The sequence below is a fragment of the Microcaecilia unicolor genome, chromosome 2 (assembly GCF_901765095.1).
Source record: "Microcaecilia unicolor chromosome 2, aMicUni1.1, whole genome shotgun sequence".
Classification (NCBI taxonomy): domain Eukaryota; kingdom Metazoa; phylum Chordata; class Amphibia; order Gymnophiona; family Siphonopidae; genus Microcaecilia; species Microcaecilia unicolor.
In genome coordinates, this window is record NC_044032.1 from 499,336,402 (window position 1) to 499,359,876 (window position 23,475).

The window sequence follows — 23,475 nt, forward strand, 5'->3', positions numbered from 1 at the left end:
AGAGCATTGGACTACAGCTTTGAGGCCTGTTGCTCCTGGGCTGCTGGATTAATGCTGCTTGTGAGGTGGCTTGCAAGCAGCATTATTAATTTACCATGTTAGTCAGATTTACTTTTGTTCTGGTCAACCTGCTGAGTCACAGAATTAAGGCTCAGGCAGGGAGGTGGTTAAATGCCCTGCTGGCAAAACAGTTCAGTGAAGAGGTCTCCAAAGGAGAGACCCCCACATGAAAGAATCCTCCCAGGGTGTTCCTGTTGGCTGTGGAAGAGGACCGGTCCTCGGAAGAGATTGCTACCCTGTGTTTGTCAGAAGCAGAGGCTTCAGTGAGGTAGGACAAGTTTCCTCAGAACCTAAAAAATCTGTAGAGTCAGTATTGACTAAACCTATGAAGCTGTGTTGGAGAAAGAGAGACTACAGGAATCTTGGCGTGAAGAAGTAGTGACTGTGTACTTAACCTGTGAAAGCCATGTCTGGGACAGGCTGCAGAGACCATGAAGCAAGAGGGGAGAGTAGCATATGAACTGTGGAGCATGTCAGGGATAATGCTCAATGGAACTATAGTAAAGCTCCAAGTGATTGTTTGGTTAAAGTATCCTACCTGTGAGGAGAATAGACTTGGAAAACCCTTATTCTGAATTTCAATAAATCTGTTCTACTTGCAGTCCTTGTGTGTGGCTATATCCTGAGAGTTCCAACACTGGCCTTGGAGCCATGCCCCACAACATAGTTAAAATTTTAGATTAATATATCCAATACAATTAAGTGGGAAAAAACAATCACATTATATGTATGCATCCATTTACTTCTGATCTCAGGCCTTGACAAGGAACTATTACACAACAACATTTTTATTTTTCTATTTGCTAGTGGTAAAAGAACATCTAATTCTTCAGTTAATTCAAGGGCAGAGAACTCTGGTCCTTGAAAGACACAAAGAGGTCTGGTTTTCAAGATAACAACAATGAATATTCATCAAATATTCACATATTCAGACTAAGAAACCAGTTAATTTATGTTCTCAGTATTTACCAACAATCAATTTGCAAGTCAAAACAAAAGAAGCAGGTGGGTCATTTTTGCCTCCTAATAATCCCACCTCTTACACAGAGGAGATGGTTTACCCTGAGCTTTAATGCAAGAGTATCAGCACAATCTACTGATTGCCATTATATTTTGCAGAGAAGTCTGATTTAGTCCTGCCTTTACCCCACTGCATGTGTGTACTTTTGCCATGTATTTCTAAACTTCATGCGTGCAACAGGGGAAAATCAAGGTTGACTCAGGGTGGTCTAAAAAAAAAAAGAGGGCTAGATGGTGGCTCTAAATATTAGTGACGCTGAAAAGTAATCTAATAGGTGTCAAAATGTTACACAAAAACTTCTACTCATTGCTAGATTGAGCAGATAGCTTGAGAAGTTCAAAGATTATTCAAATGCAGATTGCAGTACCAGACAGTAACTAGACTGAGGGCTTTTCAGAGCTTCTTGAGTAATTATCCTTTGTCACATACCTTTTTTTTGTTGGTTGGACAGATATAGAAATTATCAATGACTGTAGTGATCCCAGGCAGCAAATTTAGTTTTGTGTACGAAGTCCCATAGTCTGAGGACCTGAAAGAAATTTAAATATGCTTAGAAGAAACATAGAAACATCATGGCAGATATAGACTAAATGGACCATCCAGTCTGCCCATCCACAGCATCCACTATATCCTCCTCTCCCTAAGAACTTCAAATATACTTGCACAATGAAACATGCCTTCCTTTAATCAGTGATATGCTCTTTTTAATAAAAAGTTAACTCAAAACTCATGCACAATCAAAATCAGAGAGCTTTCATTATTCAACAATTCTACATTACCATCTCCAGAATCTGCAAACATTAAGCTGCAGCGTTAACCAGAAGTGAAGGTCTTAATTTAGGTAATCTTATACATATATAATTATGATAGCTAGATATAGTGAAAATACTTACATGTAGCAGGTATTCTCCGAGGATAGCAGGCCTTATATTCTCACAATTGGGTAACGCGATTCCATGTTGCCTGGTTCAGAGCCTTTACCAAGCTTCAAAAGAGTTTTTGTGGAGTTCGAGACACACTCCACTATACATTAGTGAATGTTTTCCTACCCACTGCGAGAGCGTGGTTAATGCAGTTAAATATTACAGCATAAAAAGAAAAAATAGGAGACAACTCCAAGGAGAGGTGGGAGGGTTTGTGAGAATATAAATGCAATCTGCCATTGACCTGCTACAGGTAAGTATCTTCGCTTTCTCTGAGTATAAGCAGGCCATAATTCTCACATCTAGGCTCATCGAAAACAACAACTATTGGTCAATTAGACCAAGCAGTGGTAAGGACAGAACTCAGATTAACCTGAAACTATATACAAACTGAGAGAGAATGCAGACTGGAGCAGAATAAAATGAGCCTAGGGGGGGTGGAGTTGGATTCTAGACCACAAACAGCGGGAGCTTTGACATGACCATCAAGGGGCAGCAAAGCCTAGGCATAAGTGAAAGAAATGCAATCTGTCAGCCAATTAGAGGTTGTGCGTTTCCAGATGGCGACCCCCACCCCCCATCCTCTTGGGATCAAAAGAAACAAACAACTGGGTGGACTGTCTGTGGAGCCCAGTCCGCTCCATGTAATAGTCCAATGCTCGCTTGAAGTCTAAGGTGTGAAAGGCGCTCTCGCCAGGATGGGCATGAAGTCGAGGAAAGAATGTTGGCAAGACAATCGACTGGTTCAGATGGAACTGCACCTTAGGGTATGTGCAGAGGACTACTACTACTATTTCTACTACTATTTAGCATTTCTATAGCGCTACAAGGCATACGCAGCGCTGCACAAACATAGAAGAAAGACAGCCCCTGCTCAAAGAGCTTACAATCTAATAGACAAAAAATAAAAATAAGCAAATCAAATCAATTAATGTGAACGGGAAGGAAGAGAGGAGGGTAGGTGGAGGCGAGTGGTTACAAGTGGTTACGAGTCAAAAGCAATGTTAAAGAGGTGGGCTTTTAGTCTAGATTTAAAGGTGGCCAAGGATGGGGCAAGACGTAGGGGCTCAGGAAGTTTATTCCAGGCGTAGGGTGCAGCGAGACAGAAGGCACGAAGTCTGGAGTTGGCAGTAGTGGAGAAGGGAACAGATAAGAAGGATTTATCCATGGAGCGGAGTGCACGGGAAGGGGTGTAGGGAAGGACGAGTGTGGAGAGATACTGGGGAGCAGCAGAGTGAATACATTTATAGGTTAGTAGAAGAAGTTTGAACAGGATGCGAAAACGGATAGGGAGCCAGTGAAGGGTCTTGAGGAGAGGGGTAGTATGAGTAAAGCGACCCTGGCGGAAGATGAGACGGGCAGCAGAGTTTTGAACCGACTGGAGAGGGGAGAGGTGACTAAGTGGGAGGCCAGCAAGAAGCAGATTGCAGTAGTCTAAACGAGAGGTGACAAGGGTGTGGATGAGGGTTTTGGTAGAGTGCTCGGAAAGAAAGGGGCGGATTTTACGGATGTTGTAAAGAAAGAAACGACAGGTCTTGGCAATCTGCTGGATATGAGCAGAGAAGGAGAGAGAAGAGTCAAAGATGACCCCAAGGTTTCGAGCTGAGGAGACAGGGAGAATGAGAGAGCCATCAACAGAAATAGAAAACGGGGTGAGCGGGGAGGTGGGTTTGGGGGGGAAAATGAGAAGCTCGGTTTTGGTCATATTTAATTTCAGGTGGCGTTGAGACATCCAGACAGCAATGTCAAACAAGCACGCTGAAACTTTGGTTTGGATGCAAGGTGAGATATCAGGGGTAGAAAGGTAGATTTGGGAGTCATCAGCATAGAGATGGTAGGAAAAGCCATGGGATGAGATTAATGAACCAAGGGAAGAAGTGTAGATAGAAAAGAGGAGGGGACCAAAAACAGAACCCTGAGGTACGCCGACAGGCAGAGGGATAGAAGTAGAAGAGGATCCACCAGAGTGAACACTAAAGGTGGGGAGGGAGAGGTAAGAAGAGAACCAAGTGAGGACAGGGTATCGAGAAGTATGCTGTGATCGACAGTGTCAAAAGCAGCGGAAAGATCAAGAAGAATGAGGATGGAATATTGACCTCTGGATTTAGCCAGTAATAGGTCATTGGAGACTTTAGTAAGCGCAGTTTCTGTTGTGATGAAACTTAGTGTAAGGTGCATCCACTACTAAGGCCTGAAGCTCATTGACTCTATGAGGTGAAGTAACAGCCACCAAGAAAAGGAGTTTTCATCAGCTGGGTGAGAATGACGCTGAGGTCTAATGACACAGGCGGGGGATTGACAGGGGGCTTTTACAAAAGCAAACCTCTCATGAAGTGAACAACTGAGGCTGTCCAGAGATAGGCTTATCCTCTACACATTGATAATAAGCACTAATTGCATTGAGATGAAACCTTACAGACTTGATCTTGAGAGCAGACTTGGTTAGGTGTAGAAGGTATTCAAGCAGGGTCTGTTTAGAGCAAGAAAGGGGATCTAGGGCCTTGCTCTCACACCAGATGGTAAACCTCCTCCACTTGAAAGAGTAACAGCTCTTAGTGGAATCTTTCCTGGAAGCCAGCAAGACCCAGGAGACACCCTCTGAAAGACCCAAGGAAGCAAATTCTAGGCTTTCAACATCCAGGCCATGAGGGTCACAGACTAGGATGCAGAAGAGACTTCTCATTCTGTGTGATGAGGGTCGCAAAACATTCCAATCTCCACGGTTCTTCGAAGGATAACTCCAGAAGAAGAGGGAACCAGATATGCCAAGGCCAGCAAGGTGTGATCAGAATCATGGTTCCTCGGTCTTGCTTGAGTTTCAGCAAAGTCTTCCCCACGAAAGCAATAGGAGGATATGTATATAGAAGACTTGTGCACCTATGAAGAAGGAAGGCATCGGACACTAGTCTGTTGTACGCCTGAAGCCTGGAACAGAACTGAAGGACTTTGTGATTCATGTGAGTGGCAAAAAGATCCACTGAGGGGGTGCCCACACTCAACAGATCTGTGGGCATAGGCGTAGTTTGACTGTTTCATTTGGGGGGGCAAAGGAAGGGGCGGGGCATATTAGCATATGCAAATTATGCTAATATGGAGGAAGGAAGGGAGCAAGAGCTGGCTTTTTTGGGAATAACCAGTGTTCGTTTGCCGATGGATAGCCACTGAATTGGAGAGGCAGCGGGTTTGGCGGCAGGCAGTGGTGTGCTGGTAAATGTTTAAGAACAGGCTCTCCCCCCCGGTCCCCCTCTGCGCCCCCCCCCAAATTGCAGAGCTGGCTATAGCCGGGGAGAGAGCCTGGGGGGGGGGTATAAATAAGTAAATATAAACTTTTAATGTTGAGCACCTGATTCTCAAAGTGAACATATTCCAAACACTATAATGAAAATAAAATGATTTTTTTCTACCTTTGTTGTCTGGTGACTGTTTTTCTGATCATGCTGGTCCAGTATCTGATTCTGCTGCTATCTGTCCTCTTAACTCAGTTTCCAGGGTTTCCTTTCCATTTATTTCTTTACTTTCCTCCTTTCTTCTTCATTTCTGGTCCTCAGCTTCTGCCTATTTTCTTCATCCATGTGCAGTTTTTCTCCTCTCTTCCTTTTCCCTCATCTCATCTCCTTCCTCACTCTTTCCTCCCCTCCATCCATGTCCAGCATTTCTTTTCTCTCCCCTGCCCTCCATCCACTCAGTCCAGCAATGACCCTCCTCTCCCCTGTCCCCATACCCAGCGACCCTCCTTTCCCCTTCCCCCATGCCGTGGCCCTCCTTTCCCCTGCCCTCCATCCACCCATGTCCAGCAGTGACCCTCCTCTCCCCTGCCCTCCATCCACTCAGTCCAGCAATGACCCTCCCCTCCCCAGTCCCCATACCCAGTGGCCCTCCTTTCCCCTGCCCTCCATCCACTCAGTCCAGCAGTGACCCTCCTCTCCCCTGTCCCCATGCCCAGGGGCCCTCCTTTCCCCTGCCCTCCATCCACTCAGTCCAGCAGTGACCCTCCTCTCCCCTGTCCCCATGCCCAGGGGCCCTCCTTTCCCCTGCCCTCCATCCACTCAGTCCAGCAGTGACCCTCCTCTCCCCTGTCCCCATGCCCAGTGGCCCTCCTTTCCCCTGCCCTCCATCCACCCAGTCCAGCAGTGACCCTCCTCTCCCCTGTCCCCATGCCCAGGGGCCCTCCTTTCCCCTTCCCTCCATCCACTCAGTCCAGCAGTGACCCTCCTCTCCCCTGCCCCCATGCCCAGTGGCCCTCCTTTCCCCTTCCCTCCATCCACTCAGTCCAGCAGTGACCCTCCTCTCCCCTGTCCCCATGCCCAGGGGCCCTCCTTTCCCCTGCCCTCCATCCACTCAGTCCAGCAGTGACCCTCCTCTCCCCTGCCCCCATGCCTAGTGGCCCTCCTTTCCCCTTCCCTCTATCCACCCAGTCCAGCAGTGACCCTACTCTCCCCTGCCCCCATGCCCAGTGGCCCTCCTTTCCCCTTCCCTCTATCCACCCAGTCCAGCAGTGACCCTCCTCTCCCCTGCCCCCATGCCCAGTGGCCCTCCTTTCCCCTTACCTCTATCCACCCAGTCCAGCAGTGACCCTCCTCTCCCCTGCCCCCATGCCCAGTGGCCCTCCTTTCCCATTCCCTCTATCCACCCAGTCCAGCAGTGACCCTCCTCTCCCCTGCCCCATGCCCAGTGGCCCTCCTTTCCTCTTCCCTCTATACACCCAGTCCAGCAGTGACCCTCCTCTCCCCTGCCCCCATGCCCAGTGGCCCTCCTTTCCCCTTCCCTCTATCCACCCAGTCCAGCAGTGACCCTCCTCTCCCCTGCCCCCATGCCCAGTGGCCCTCCTTTCCCCTTCCCTCTATCCACCCAGTCCAGCAGTGGAAAAGCGTCGAAACACGGCCTGTGTCGGGTCGTTATCTCTGATATAATAAAGACTGTTGGACTCACGTCTCCAGTGGTGAATCGTCTATTAGTCTCTACTTTTGCCTTCTGTGATTCGTCATCGTAGAGAACTTTTCCTGTTCTATATTTTGGATGCTGGTGAACCCAACACCACATCCGGATGGCCTCCTGACACAGAGGGCACGATCTGGTGCCCACCTGCTTTTTGGTGTAATACATGGCAGCCCAATTGTCCGTTTGAATGAGTACAATTTGCTAAGACAGCCAAGCTCTGAAAGCCTTTAGAGCATTCCAGATCACCCAAACCTCCAGGAGATTGATCTGGAGATCATTTTCCTAGGCAGACCAAGCACCTTGAGTGTGAATCCCATCTACATGAGCTCCCCAACCAAGGAGAGATGCATCCATTGTCGGCACTTTTTTGTAGCTGAGGAATTTGGAATGGAAGTCCCAGAGTCAAACTGGATCGAATGGTCCACTACAGCAGAGAGTGAGCAAGCTCCGGGAACACTTGAAAAACATATTCCAGACCTCCTGTGGCTTGGCACTACTGAAAAGCCAGGGTTCATTGGGCAGTTCTCATGTGAAGGCATGTCATAACTGTGGACACCATGTGGCCCAATAACCTCAACATCTGCCAAACCATGACTTGCTGAGAGGCTCGAACCTGAGAAGCCAGTATGACTAGAATGTCTGCTCTCAGCCCTGGGAGGAAGGCTGAAACCTTCTGCATATCAAGCAAGGCTCCAATAAATTCCAATTTCTGGGCAGGGTGACTATGGGGACTTGGGGTAGTTTAAAACGAACCCTAGTAGTTCAAGCACCGAAATAGTCCTCTGTATGGACTCCCAAGCACTGTTCTCTGATGTGCTCTTCAACAGCCAATCACTGAGATATGGACTCCCAATGTGTGTAGCAACTCTGCAACTACCGCTAGACATTTGGTAAATACCCTGGGAGCTGATGCAAGGCCAAAGGACGTCATGCGGTACTGGAAGTGATGTGTTCCTAGCCAAAATCACAGCTATTCCTGGTTGGCTGGAAGTATTGGAATGTGCATATATGCATCCTTTATGTCCAGAGAGCATAGCCATTTTCCTGAATCACAAGGATAAGGGTGCCCAGGGAAACCATCCTGAACTTTTCCTTGACCATGAATTTGATCAGGGCCCTTAGGTCTAGGATGGGGCACATCCCTTGTCTTCTTTTGCACAAGGAAGTACCTGGAGTAGAATCCCCAACCTTCTTCCCCTGGTGGAACAGGCTTGACTGCATGGGCCTTCAGAAGGGCTGAAAGTTCCTCTGCGAGTACCTGCTTGTGCTGTGAGCTGAAGTAATGAGCTCTCTGTGGGCAATTTGGATGTTTTGATGCCAATTTAGGGCGTATCCAAAATGGACTATTTGGAGAACCCACCAGTTGGAGGTTATAAGGGGCCACCTCTCGTGGAAAAACTTCAGCCTCCCCCCTGACCGGCAAGTCATCCAACAAGGGCACTTTGACAGCGGCTATGCTCTGCTTCAGCCAGATAAAAGCTTATCCCCTGCTTTCACTGGGGAGCAGTAGGGGCCTTAGGCGCACACTTATCACTGGAACAAGCATGCTGGGGCTGAGCCTGAGAGGCTGACGAGAGGAGGTGGCATACCTGCACCTCTGAGAGTAGCAGGCACCCCTTTCTCAACTTCCAAAAGACATGAGAAGGCTGATGCAGAAGGCGCCTGGCGGGAGAGAAAAGATGGTACCCAGTATGTTTTTTGATCTGGTCAGCAACCTCCTCAACCTTCTCTCTAAAAAGGTTATTCGCCAACCTTGCTTAACCGCTGGTTCCAAGTCAGAAACATGCAGCCACAAGAGTCTATGCATTGTTATACTTTGGGAAGAGATCCTAGATGCTACATCAAAAATGTTGTATGCGCCCCTGGCCAAGAACTTACGACACGCCTTCTGCTGCTTGGCCAACTTGACTCCGGTGAAGCTTCCTCCACCAACGTCTAGGGAATACCAGCCTGGGCAGCAGTCAACATCAGGGTTGCACATGACACCAGCATCAGAGGTCACACCGCTGGCTGAGGGCCAAGTGAGACTGCAATGGGAGGCAGGGTAAGCGCATGCACCCTCGATTCCAATGGGCACCATTGCAATAAGCCACCAAGCAGCCACATCATGAAAGGCTGGGACACCAGCTCAGAGACAGGCTGCAGAACTGCTGGGGCCAAGACAGGAGCTTGGTCCTGGATGCTGGGAGACCGATGCAACGGCATCTCCTGGATGGAGGGGGAGCAGTCCTCCTGGCACCGACGCTTCTCAGATGCTGAATCCCTCAACACCCTGGAGCTCCCGGCACCATGTGTCAAGGGGGATCGATGCCGATATTTCTTGGCCTTCACCCAAAGTCAATCATTGAGGCTCCTCGTTGCCAAAGAGGACAACGTTGAATCCCCACGTTGCAGTGGGTTTGGGTCCGACTCTGGCTGGTCCCAGGGGCCCTGCACAGCAGCTGGCATCGAGGCGGGTGGAGACTATCTCAATGCACCACTGCTCCCAGTGTCCACAAGCCTAACAGCCATGCATCCAGACTCTCCTGCTGTTGGTGAAGTACCCGACCTGGATGCCAATGCCGATGTCAAGCAATTGGACCTGGCTCCAAAAATGCTTTTTCGTTGAGCCTCTCTGGCTAACTGGGTCTGTTTCTTCATATGAAGATGGAGGAGACAGTTAGCAAGGTTATAGTCGGGCCCTAAACACTGAAGACACCGAGAATAGGTGTCCTTATTATAGATGGTCCAATTGCAGTGGGTACAGTGCTTAAAGCCACTGGGAACTTTCATGAACATGGAAGGGAAAACTTCTGCAGCCAAATCAAATGATGCTATGGTGCCAAAAAAGGGGCAAGGAACCAAGACAAAAACCATGAAAGAATGCAGCTGAAGTCAAGGCCTAAAAACAGCCCAGTGACACGACAAATATAAAGAAACTATATTTTTTCCATGTCACTGGGCTGTGCATTTAGCACATTAATAATGCGATTAACACATTAAATGTTTACCTCATGCTAAAATTTTTAACGCAAGTTAGCGCCTCTCTCTCTCCCCCACCTTTAAACATCCAGCATTGCTCTGCCTGTACTTCTTCTTTCTTCTCCGGCATACTCCTCTCCTCTGCAACTCCTTCTACCTGGTTCTCACAGCCACTGGACTGAAAGTACGCTGCATGTCTCCCGGCTGCAAGCTTCTTTCTGAAACAGGAAGTTCTGTCAGAGGAGGTAGAACTTCCTGTTATAGAGAGGCTTTGGCACCGGCGACACAGTATGCTTTCACTGCAGCAGCTGTGAGGAGCAGGGAGGAAGAGTTGCAGAGCAGAGGGGGCTGCTGTAGAGCTAAGAAGAGTTTGCACTGCCAGCAGAAAAAAAAGGGAGAAAGATACGGACTGCACTGGGGGTGGGGTGTGCGGCAGCAGCAGCAGAAAGAGAAGACCAGAGATGCGGGGGAGGAGGGGGCAAAAGCAGGAGAAAGAAGTAAAGAGCAAGCGATGCGGGGGAGGCGTGGCAGTGGCAGCAGTGGCAACAGCAGAAAGAGAAGAGCAAGAGATTCAGGGAAGGAGGGCCAACAGTGGAAGAAACAGGAGAAGAGCCAGAGATGCGAGGCGGAGGGGGCAGCTGTAGCGGCGGCGAGAAAAACAGGAGCAGAGCCAAAGATGCGTGGGAGGAGGGGCAATGGCAGGAGAAAGAGAAGAGTGAGAGATACAAGGTAAGGGTGTGCTAGAGAGAGAAAGAGAGAGAGATGTGCCAGAGAAGTAAGAAGAGCTGCCAGGAGAAAAAAAAAGAAGAATGAGAGAAAGAAAGATGGAGACCTCGGGGAAGAGGGGGAGACAGATGCTAGAAATAGGAGATGGAAGAATCAAATAAGGGAGATGGTGCCCATAGAAGCGAGGGGAGAAAATAAGAGAAGGAAAAAATGGTAATCATGGATGGAGGGAAGGGAGGAGATAGTGCCAGGGAAGGAAAGGCAAGGGAGGAGATGGAATCAAAGTTATTGGCTGAATGTTTAGGATCAATTAAAAAAAAAAAAAGTAAACTATGGGGCTCACTTTCAAAACACTTAGACTTACAAAGTTTTGCAAGTATAAGTGCTTTGAAAATACGCCTCCATGCCTCCATGTGTGCATGCTAAATTTATTTCAACTCTTTTACATTTGGATCATGTGATCAACCACACAATTAAAAATTTTAATCATGATTAATCATGCGGTTAATCCTTTTGATCGATGGATAACCCTAAAAGAAACCTATAAAACAGGAATAAAAGACTAAAAACAATAAAGGAAGGGGTAACCTGAACCAAAAATAGTGCACAAAAAAATGCCAAAAGGCACTCAGCAAGCTCTTCAAACCAATCTATGAAGAGCAGGACAAAATGTTGGCCACCCTTCACTATGGTAGAAGAACAACTGCGATAACTGTCCTCTTACAGTGGACAGGAAGGCACTCATGCATGCTCAGTAGAGCATGTCTTGAGCCCCACAAAAGCTCTTTTGAAGCTTGTTAAAAGCTCCAGACTGGGCAACGTGGGATCACATTACCTAATTGTGAGAAACATGGCCTGCTTGTCCTCGGAGAAAGGAAGATATAGATACATACATAATACATACACATACACATATTCAGGTACATATCTTCTAGGCCCAATAACTCCATTTATGGATCTTACATGTCACACCTCATCAAATGATACACAGACATATGAGCAGGGTGGTTAAGATTCATTAAAGCTGTAAAAAAAAAAAATCTTTAGTATGCATGACTCAGCCTTCAACGAGGCTCAAGCCCAATGCTACGGAAATGATGACTGATGGCCAAACGAACCAACAGCTATAAGACTGTACACTTAGGGCTCAGTGCCAGTTTAAGGAAAATGGGGAGGGGAAGGGGGAAAATAGATGAAAAATTAGTAATCTACCAAAGTTATTTTTGTCATAGGGACGAGATGTATTATGTCATAACACAATGGTTTGCAATGTTGTATTCTTATGAGTGTTTAAGATTCAATAAAGAGATATGAACATTTAAAAAAATGTGTTGGTTACCCGAGTTCATTAGGGCCTGTGCTCTGTACGAACTAATATTTCAGAAACCATTGTTGGATTCTAAAACCTATGATCCAACAAGATCCTATCTAAATAAAGAACTTTACTGTGGTGGCCACCTGACCAACATGGGGGACAAGTATAACGAACGAGAGGAAAATGTTTTACCAAAGAGCCATGTTTGACTATGTTTCTACAGCCACACATACCATGAGCAGACCTCCATAGTATACATAAAAAAGGTGATTCAGAAAATAACATACTTAGCACAGAAAGAGTCAGACAGTTTTATTAAGGAGGTAGAAAAAACTACACTTTTCACAGTAACATTTAAAAGTCAGCAAAGGATTACATTGGGTATATTGAGTATCTTATGATATATGAGAGACTGAATAGCCCATTTACTGTTGGTTCTTTTGAAAACTGAATAAAGAAACTTCAACATAAAAGTCAGCAAAGGAGAATTCCTTGAAGGAACTGCATCCTACAGTTTTACCCACTTGTAAATAATTTCTGGCGGTTACTTGTTACTACATTCACATTAGGGCCACTGTCAGGACACAGTGCAACCATAGTAACAAGCTAAAACTTTAGGAACCTGAGGCAATGAAGAGGGGTACAAAAGGCCCAAAATGTATCTATCAATACTGTTCTCAGATATTTCTTTACCTGAATGGAAGCTCTTCTGCAATAGATACACTGGCAATAACTTAATGACTAGAACAAACAGCACTGTAATTGTTTGTACTGAAGAGCTTGAATTCAGAAGAAAAACCTGTCAGCCACACGTGGGAGTTGCTTATCTATAATGATATCACTTGTAGTGGTTGTTTTCCAGAGGATGTTGAATGAATTGATACAGAAACACATTTGTCAGTATCAGCAGACTGTTTGGAAGATCTTATTCCATACAAATATGCAATCTGAAATGGTTAAACAGGCTTTGGAGATCATGTTTAAAGTATACCAGTGTATAGAATTTAAAAAATGCTTTAATAAGATCAGGTAAGTGTGTACAATGTAACATAATAACATAGTAACATAGTAGATGACGGCAGAAAAAGACCTGCACGGTCCATCCAGTCTGCCCAACAAGATAACTCATATTTGCTGCTTTTTGTGTATACCCTACTTTGATTTGTACCTGTGCTCTTCAGGGCACAGACCGTATAAGTCTGCCCTGCACTATCCCCGCCTCCCAACCACCAGCCCCACCTCCCAACTACCGGCTCTGGCACAGGCACAGACCGTATAAGTCTGCCCAGCACTATCCTCACCTCCCCTGCCTCCCAACCCCGGCTCTGGCACAGACCATATAAGTCTGCCCAGCCCTATCCCCGCCTCCCAACCACCAGTCCCGCTTCCCACCACCGGCTCTGGCACAGACCGTATAAGTCTGCCCAGCCCTATCCCCGCCTCCCAACCACCAGCTCCCCCTCCCGATCTTAGCAGAAATCCATCTGGCCATATTTCTTCTCTTTACCTCCAGATTTAATGAGATGATAAATCTTTCCATTTAAGTTCATTTTTTGAGCACGTCAATCAATCTAACAGTCGTCCTCTCATTTGACAGATATGGATACCAGTGATACCATTGCCACCATCATACAAAGTACTACTGTATAAACAGTTGTTTCAATAGAATACTGTTGTAGATTAGAACATGATAGTCAGCATATCACCAGAAGGGCCCATGTTCAAATACCACGGCAGCTCCTTGTCCTAATCTGGTGGAATACATACTGTGTGCCTGAGTCTGAGACACAAGTTGTGAGGAAAAATGAGTCTGGGACACAAGTTGTAAGGAGAAATCTTCATTATATTAAGAAAACTGAACAGAAAGTGCCTTAAGGGACCTATCCAGGCCCTGAAGAACCTTCCATATTGAATTCAAATCAATAGCTGCTGGTTTGTCCAAACCCAGAGACTATCTAGAAGATATCTGAGATGGCATCAACAACCCGGGAGAGAAAGAAGCATCTCCACGGACTCCTTCCTCAACCCCCTCCTTGGGGAGAGACTCCGCAGCTACGGCCTCTTCAATAGCAACAGCAGAAGCCACAATAATTGCTCCCAATTATGCCACGCTCACCTCTGTGGGAATAGTCATCTGCAACCAGGAAGTAGAAGCCTACAAAGAAGGTTAAGCGCAGGTCTTCCCACATCTCTTCCCCATAGCTTGACACAACACCAGGAAAGAGCAACACAGCTTCCTGCCACTCTCTTCAGGACACTATCTTGACTCCTATTTGATTATATATTAAATATATTTTGGCTCTGTGATCCACTTTGGTTAATGCAGAATATAACTAATAAACATGCATAACTAGCTTGCAGTGACAAGTGACCAAATCTGTAGTAAATATTAATCTTAGAAATAAGGCAAATTTTTAGTCTGTTTTTATTCTTATAACCTCCCCAAAAATAAACTGAAATAAATTACAACGCTATGCCCAAAAGTGATTTTTTTTCATCCGTAGAAGGAAAAAAATATGTAACAAAACCAAAGCCTGAAACAGACATTGTATAACTTCTCCTCGGTACGAATCCCCAATTGTCTATAACACATGAATCTTCTTCGACCATAATAACTTTGTATTTGTTTCCCTGTTGGAGATGGTGAACGCCTCTACAGTATTATGTAAGCCACATTGAGCCTGCAAATTGGTGGGAAAATGTGGGATACAAATGTAACAAATAATAATAATTATTATTATTATAAATTAGTAAGGATGATTTACTGCACAGCACTGCAACTGAGCTGGCCCAACTTGTTTATTTTCAATGTTAAGGATGGAGTCTTAAAAATAAAAACATGTAAACTGGAGATTGTTTGTAAGGCAAATGCGTATTACTAGTTGTTGCTTAAATTATTTTTTAAAACTTTTTCATCACAAGCTGGCTACGAGTTTTGGTTTCCTCTAGATTTCCTTTATAAGAATGGGTGCCTATGTTCTGGAGATATGAACATAACCAATGGCGTAGCCTACCGATTTAGGGTGGGCCCGAGACCAGTGGCGTACCAAGGGGGGGGGGTTACTTCCTGTTCTGGGTCAGAGGGAGCTGCAGCGAACACGCGAAGTCAGGGAACTCTGAGCAGGTGCGCGCTGCGGCACCCCCCCCAGCGGCGTGCACCCAGGGGGGTCCACACTGCAACGGGGGGGGGGGGGGTGCTGCACCCGGGGGGGTCGGGGCGCCACCCCGGGTGTCCGCCCCCCTAGGAACGCCACTGCCCGAGACCAAAGTGGGTGGGACCAAAATCGCATCTCCACCCTCCCTCCCTAACTAAAAGAAATACCAAAATTTAATTTTATTTGTTTATCATTTATTTAAATTTGCTAAAACTGCCTTTATCAAAAAAAAGCAAATCAACACAGGACACAATAAAACTATTCAAATGGAAAAGGAATGGCATAATCATATAGGACAGTTAACAAGCATACATGATTTCCACAATTATTATTATTATTTCTATCAATTATATTCTGCAACAACTGACTGCAAGCATGTCCCTAGCACAGAGAACCCCGCATGAATAGACATTTAGAAAATCTAGGATCTGTTATTTAGGAAACCTTCAAATGCCAGATTAAAAAATAAGTTTTGAGCTCAACCTTAAACTGCTGGGAAGAGGTCTCAGATTGAAGGGAAATAGGCAGTGCATTCCATAAAAATGGGGTAACAAAGTAAAAAGCACCTCTTCGTATAGACTCCCAATAAGCCTTTCACAGCTGGGCAGGACATTCTCTGATCATTAAATGATCGACTATTACGTTTTGGGATATATGGAGTAATTAAGGTAGCAAGGTAATCAGGAGTGCCTTTCTGAAATGCTTTAAACGCTGAAGATAGGATCTTAAATTTCACATGATATTCGAAAGGTAACCAGTGAAGTTTAATAAGGAGATCTATTTATTTATTGCATTTGTATCCCACATTTTCCCACCTCTTTGTAGGCTCAATGTGGCTTACAATACATCATGAATGGTGGAAATATATAAGTGAATATACATTTAGTATTACATAAGGATATTGGGTAACATGATAATGGTGTAGCAAGCAAATATTATAAGACAATTCTGGATATGTGTGTAGAAGTTCACATGGTCAGTTGACAGACAGGACAAAGAATCCTTGTTGCGATGTTCTGTAATGTCTGCAATCATTTTAATTCAGTTTTCGACACCCCAGAGTAAACTATATTGCAGTAATCTATGTGCGAGCCAACAAAGGCATGAAATAGTGTGTGCAGGGACTCAAATCTTAATTAACTGCAAACTGATCTCAGTTTCTGAAGAGCAAAGAACCAGCTCTGATGACTGACGAAATTTGCGGAGAGAAGGTTAGCTTTGCATCCAACCAGACTACTAGAAACTTGAACTTGTCAACAGGAAAAATAGGGACATCAAAAAACATTAGAGGTATTGTTGGACAAATTGCATGGCCTGTAGGCCAGCATGCTGTTGTTTTTAGCCATGGTCGACATGATGCATCAGGCTAATCTTTAGGGGTTACGTCCTTGAGAAAGCAACTAGCGAAACATGAGTCATGTTGGACAATCTGACCCCTGAGCCAACAAAGATAAGTGTCTATATTTAAGATTGAAAAAGTAATTGGATTAAGACGTTATTAAGAATCGAATTATAAAGACCGATGAAGAAGGTGGTGCATAAGACTTGATGACATAAGTTTGCACACATTAAGCAGCACGGCTGAGGTCTTTTGAAGTTCTCAAAGTGGGCTTTTAGAATTCCAACAGTTTTCAGTATCAGTACTTTAAACATCTACATGTAAATGCTAGTTGCCTACTTTATAAAATTACACCACACACATATGATTAACCACTGTTCGTACAGGATCGCAAAGTGGTATACAAGTGATTTTTCAAAGTGATTTTTCATTTGTATAACTGAATTATGCTAGGTTCTCTCTCTCTCTCTCTCTCTCTCTCTCCCTGCTTTGTTGTCCTACAGTGTTGTTTAATCAGTGTTTCTACTGAAACTTGACATTTTAACTCATGGTACATTTTGATTGGGCTGTGGAGTTGGAATCACGGAGTCGGAAGCAATTTTTGGTGGAGTCGGCGTTGGTAAAAATGTACCAACTCTGACTCCAGCTTCAAAACAAAAACTTTGAACCTTATAATGTATGGTAAATTTATCAATTTATACTTATAGGTATTTTTTGTTCAGGTTCTTGTGCAAATAACTATATTTTGTGATCTCTTAGTCCTAATTTTGTACATAAAGAAATATCCTATGTTTCTGTAATTACTCACATTTCTCTTAGATTTATTATACATCATAGGAGTCAGGATCGGGCAGTAGAAAAATAGAGGAGTGAGAGTTGAAAATCCAATCCTGTTGGAAATGGTCACACATTTCCCCCAGATTCTTTATATGGCGCACAGAATTGTGAGCAATTTTCATGCACAATTTGAGTAACAACCCAATTAGCTAAAAAATAATTATCAGCTCTAATTGGCAATAATTAGAATTTACGTGCGCATCTTGCTACACACTATTCTATAAAGATGCGCAAGTAAATTCTTGTGCATGGATCAAAAAAGGAGCATTAGGCATGCAGGGCATGGGCGTTCCAGGGATTTGCATGCAGTGCTACAGAATATGCCAGATCCACACCTAATTTAAGCGTGGGATTTTCAGTTGGTGTAAATCCCCACACCTAAAAGGCACAGATCTCAGTCCTAAGCAATATTCTACAAATGGTGTCCAACTCGAAGCATCATTTATAGAATAGTTCTTAGCACTCATTTTTTTCAGGGCCATATATAGAATTTGGCCCTTTGTAGCTGGGTATGTGGTGATGTTGGAAGACCCACAGAGGGGAAAAAAGCACAATAAGACAGCACTTCTCATCCACTGGAAACTATTTAAAACTATAATATTGCTACACCAGAAAAACACCAGGTTCATGAATCTGATAGAAGTGTTGCAAAGAAAGAAGGTGTGATATCTGGGACATTCCCAGTCCCACTATTAAAAAGCTCAATTCAACAAAATCAGGCATTGTAGTAAAGAAAAAAAATCACAAGAACAGCATTATTAATAGAAGTGTTGGTATTAAGTAACTATTCTATAATGTGTGTTGGAGGAAAAGACCCTCAATGACCAATAAATGCAATCAGAAGATAAGAAATTTTGGTGGAAAGATGCAGAAATTGTCCATGCTTTATTGGGTGCCACTGGCCTGATTGAAAAGAATTTCTAAGCAAATTTTAATATGCTGCCCATGTATATTATGTTTTAGACGGAGGTTTACTTTGGCACACTGCAAGTAGAGACAAGCCTTGACAGTAAATATGAGACTGAACTCATCTCCAGATTACCCTGACACAGGAGTACGGTTCATTCATTTTGTGGTATGTGCAAAATTAAACCATCTGGAAACATTTCCCCAAGAAACAGAAGAATCACTTACAGGCTGATTCACTAACATGTGGTAACTCTCACTGTCATTAATGTGGGTTAACTGCTGTGGCCCCATTATTTTAATGAGGCCAATTCATTAACCCACATGAGTTATCCAGCTTTAATGATAGTGTGAGTTACTATGCTTTAGTGAATCAGGCTTTCAACCTGAAACAGAAGAGAATTGAGAAGTCTTTTTCAGATATAGGAAGGGCTTGTACTATTACTAGAACACAGTAATTCTGGAATTTGAAAGTTAATCATCCTTAGCACAATACTGCATACACATTCATCAGCACACATTTATTTTATTAGTATTCCAGGTACTTGTTTAAAAAAAAAAGTGCATCAACTTTAAGAATCATGTGATGTGAAAAAAATGACCCAACTAATGGCTAGCTAGATATCTCAGAGAGGATATGAAGCCTTCAATTAATATGACGACCTGCCAATTCAACCCACCAGTGAAAATTAGGTTAGTTTAGAGGGAAATGTTTACTGACTTTTGAAAGGACAGATAATCCTGCACTTTTCCAGTATCCTGAGGAAATTTATTCCACATCTGAGGGCCAGCAGATCGAAAGGAATACATTCAGGTGGAGTTATTTATTTATGTATTTTATTTGAGGCCATATCTCACCACACTGAGGCTTGAGGTGAATTACAATGCAACATGTAATATAAACATACAACACTTCCATCCCCCCACCCCCCGCTTCGCATATCCCCATCACAGAAAGCACTAAGGGCAATTCAGTAAACTAGGCATTCACAATAACATGTTTCATATGTAAACGTTGAGAATAATTTATTTATTTATTGGTACTTTATCCCACATTAAAAACCAGTTCAATGTGGTTAACAAATTAACCAGAGAGTACGATAGTATAAGTAGGATACATAAACAGAGAAATTGACAATAGAATAACAATATTAGATTCAGTATAGGTCCTAGATTTAAGAAAACCCTCAAACCATTTGTGAATAACTCCACAAATACCTAGGTCATCTAATACTGTTAACAGTATTTTATGATCAATGACATCAAAAGCACTTGACATATCAAATTGTAGGATGATGATTTTCTTTCCTGTGCCTCACCAGTCTTTTGAAGTTAGATAGAAGTATAGTGAGCACTGTTTCAGTACTATCTCCAGGATTCTATTTCAGTGTGGAAATCAAAGCGTATTCTGTAACAATGTGCATAACTTAATTGGTTAACTGGCTAATCAGTGCTGTCACTTGGATGTTAAAAAGCAATTATCAGCACTAATTGGCATTAAGACTTACGCGCACAACTCACACAGGGCCCTGTTTACTAAGCCGCACTAGCGTTTTTAGCATGTGCTAAAAATTAGAATATGTTAATGCTAGAGACACCCAAAGTATGTTCTATAACGTGGTGCTTGTAAATTCTAAGTCGCATAGTTGAAAAGGAGGTGTGGCTATGGGCGGGGTGTGGGTGTTTCTAAAATCTATGCACATTATTATAGAATACACCCGCTCTGTGCCTAATTTAAGCATCAGGATTTATGCCACGTAAAACATGGCCTAAATGAATGCAAACATATTTGGTCGCATTGAGAGGAACTCAGCGTATTCTATATACCGCAAAGAAATCTAAGCCTATTCTATAAAATTTAGCTGTATTTCGGAGAATACGCCCAGGCATATTTTGTTCAAGTGCAGATTTTTCAGGCGCCATACATAGAATGTAGCCCTATTTGTGTAAAATGACATATATATCCAATAAGGGGCGCTTTTGCTAAGGTACGTAGGCACCTACTTGCGCCCAACGTGCATCAATTTTGAGTTACCGACTGGCTACCATGTGGCCCTTGTGGTAATTTCATTTTTGACATGCGTCCGCTAGGCGTACCGGAAAATATTTTTATTTTCTGGCGCGCGGGCGGTAATTGGAATTTTATGCACATAGACCATTACTGCCCAGTTACCTCATGAGACCTTACCGCTAGGTCAATGGCTGGTGGTAAGGTCTCAGATCCAAAATGGACGAACGTCCATTTTCATTTTGCCACACGTCCATTTTCAGCAAAAAGTTTTAAAAAACATTTTTTACAGGTGCACTGAAGAATGATTCTGTGCGCACCTAAAATGTGTCTACACTACCGCAGGCCATTTTCAGCACACCTTTGTAAAAGGGCCCCTAAATGCACTCCCTCCCATACATTTCAAATATACCATAGACCTCAGTGGTGCCACTTTCTGAACTTAAGTTTGCAAATCAGTAAGATTTATACACCCACCTCCTCATGAGTCTAAAGGTATGAACATTTTTTATTTTTTTATATTCAATTTTTCAAAATCTTTTTCAACTTTTTTTTTAAATATGTGTTTCATTTTTTTCTTTAGCTTTTCAGCAAGATTAATTTAGTAAAAATACTCATCTCAAGATGAAGTCAGTAACTATCAGTCAGGGGATTCATTATTGGCTTCATCTTGAGATGAGTATTTTTACTAAATTAATCTTGTTGAAAAGTGAAAGAACAAAAATGAAACACGCATTTAAAAAAAGTTGAAAAAGTTATGGAAAAATTGAATATAAAAAAGAATAAAAAGTGTTCATACCTTTAGACCAATGAGGAGGTGGGTGTATAAATCTTACTCATTTGCAAACTTAAGTTCAGTAAGTGGCACCGCTGAGGTCTATGGTATATTGAAATGTATGGGAGGTAGTGCATTTATTGGGTTAACAAGAACCTCCTGAAAGATTGTTTCTATTGTTGTTTGGTATCATTAATGACATATATATGCATATGTGAGCATAAATATTCTGCCTAAGCACTATTCTGTAAATACCTGCTTAAGTTACATACCATATATGTGCAGGAGGGTATACAGTGGTGGAGCATGAGTCAGACATAGGCAGGGTTCTCTTTCATGTGTATAAATTACAAAATACTATACTGTAAGTTAAGCACATCCCTGCCGCAATTAGGTGCTCACACTTTAGATGTTAGGCATGCCAAGACGGGGTTACCCTAGTATTCTACAATGGAACCGAGGCACCTAGGTTTCGTTATAGAATAGGCTCTTACCACATGATCTTAGGGTGCCTAACTGAGGGGTCCTTTTACTAAGCTGCGGCAAAAAGGGTCCTGTACTGGCATCAGTGCGTGTTTTTGATGCGTGCTGAGGCCCCCTTTTACCATACTGGGTAAAAGGATGTTTTGTTTTTTAAGAAATGGCCATGCAGCAAGTGAAGCACTTGCCGCACAGCCATTTTGAGGGGGGGGAGCACTTACCACCACCCACTGAGTTGGCAGTATGGGTTCCCGCGCTAACCGGACAGCGCGCGGCACTGCCCGATTACTGGCAGGTAAACGTGGGTCTATAAAACTAAAAATATTTTTGTACCACAGGAAATGGCATGCGCTGGGGGTGGGAACTATTGCTAGACTGCTGCGGCAGCCCGACAGTACTTCTGGTTTAGTGAGCGGTAAGCCCGCATTGGGCTTACCGCTGCTTAGCAAAAGACCTCCTGAAGGAGCCCAGTTGTAGAATTGCCCCCTTTGTGATGACAATAGAAAATTACTGTGGTCATAGGATGAAAATTATTTTTAAGGTATCTTGTACTCTCATTTTAGTTACATTAAGTCCTGAAAAGAATTTAGGAAAGGAAACTTAACCAATGAAATTGTTTTAAAATAGGTTAACACATGAAAGCCCATTTTACATAGAGCACAGAGATTGGAATTGAGAAGCCCAGTCTGGGGTGTGCTGAATTCCACCAGTATCTCTGACAACGCTCAGCCCTTTCTAAAATACTTGCAGGAGTGCATATGTATTTATTGGCATGTACAGAGGAATCACCTACTTTAGACATATACAAGTGGATAAAAAGGATGGCACAAATTTGGCATTTCAACGTGGAAGTGACGATTTGCAACTTCCAAATGTAAGTGGTGCCGCTTGCACATGTAAGGAAAGGGAGGGGGATGGGAATAGCCATACTAGGTCACACCAATGGTCCATCTAGCCCAGTATCCTGCTTCCAACAGTGACTAATCAAGGTCTCAAGTACCTGGCAGAAGTACAAAGTGATTTACATATATTATACAGCAGAGCTTCCAATCTGTGGGTCGGGTCCCCAAATGGGGTCACAAAACCCACATTTGGGGTCATGACCTTTGTAGTCTGTCCATAAGTGCATCATTATTCTGCACCTCTAAGGGAGATATACTTTTATTTGGCTGCATTCATGGGGTCATGGCCACAAAAAAGATAGCTGAGAACTGATATAAAAGCATATGTAGCTGTCCCATTTTGCAAACCCACATGTATACATGCAATTATGTACTGATCTCACAGTTTGGTTTTCTTTTAGAGAGAGAAATGAATAGTGGAGTATTAAGGTTAATGACTCCCTTAACTGCTTGTGTAAAGCCCTTGCTGAAATGAGGTCTTTGGATCTGAGCTGGTATAAAACCCGGTTGGGATATTTTACCCCATGGATGTATATTCCCTTACCAAAGGCACTGTGGCTAGTGTGGTTGCACTGGGTGCAAATATAGAGCACAAAAATGCTCCCAGGCGACTGTCTCATTGGCAGTAGTGAAGCCAGCAGGGTGGTGGGGTACCAGCGGGCAAGTCACAAAGGGCACAGCTATAGTTTGGTATGATCCTAGTTACTAGTACTATATAAAAATAGATACTGATTCAATTAAAATATTTAATGAACAAAGTAAGGGGTGAGACTCTTTAAGTTTTTTGTTAAGAGAATGAGTTGGGGGAGGACAAAGTGAAAGTATGAGCTTGAGGGTTACAGAAACGGGGAAGAGGGTCAGGGATTGGGGGGGGGGGGGGGAAGAAGCATAGAGAATGACAAAGTAAGCCTCATGGGAAGGAATGGATAAGTGATTGGCTGAGAGAGAATGAGTCTTGGGGGAGGAAAAAGAAGGAATAAGTCTGAGTTGATAGTTGAGAAAGAGGGGATACATTTTGGAATGTGAGCCAGTAGAAGAAGGATGGAAGAGACGAAGCAAGCCTGGAAAGTTTGAGAATGAGGAGATGAATTTGAGGGCGTGAAGCTGGGAGTGTAAGAGAGGGAGGGCT

General features: G+C 43.7%; 1 protein-coding gene across 2 annotated transcripts in view; it reads right to left on the reverse strand.

Annotated features, from left to right (window-relative positions):
- SORCS2 (sortilin related VPS10 domain containing receptor 2) overlaps positions 1-23,475 on the reverse strand; it is a 1,538,136-nt gene that overhangs the window by 704,678 nt on the left and 809,983 nt on the right. Inside the window, exons 1-2 of one of the 2 annotated variants that reach the window (XM_030191158.1) lie at positions 1,975-2,055; positions 1,511-1,610 (exon numbers count right to left, since the gene is read on the reverse strand). In XM_030191158.1, coding sequence (XP_030047018.1) covers positions 1,511-1,610; positions 1,975-1,976 — 102 coding nt within the window. In that variant the 5' untranslated portion in view covers positions 1,977-2,055. Of the gene's footprint in view, positions 1-1,510; positions 1,611-1,974; positions 2,056-23,475 lie in introns of those variants that run through there. The other variant, XM_030191157.1, reaches the window with a different exon arrangement.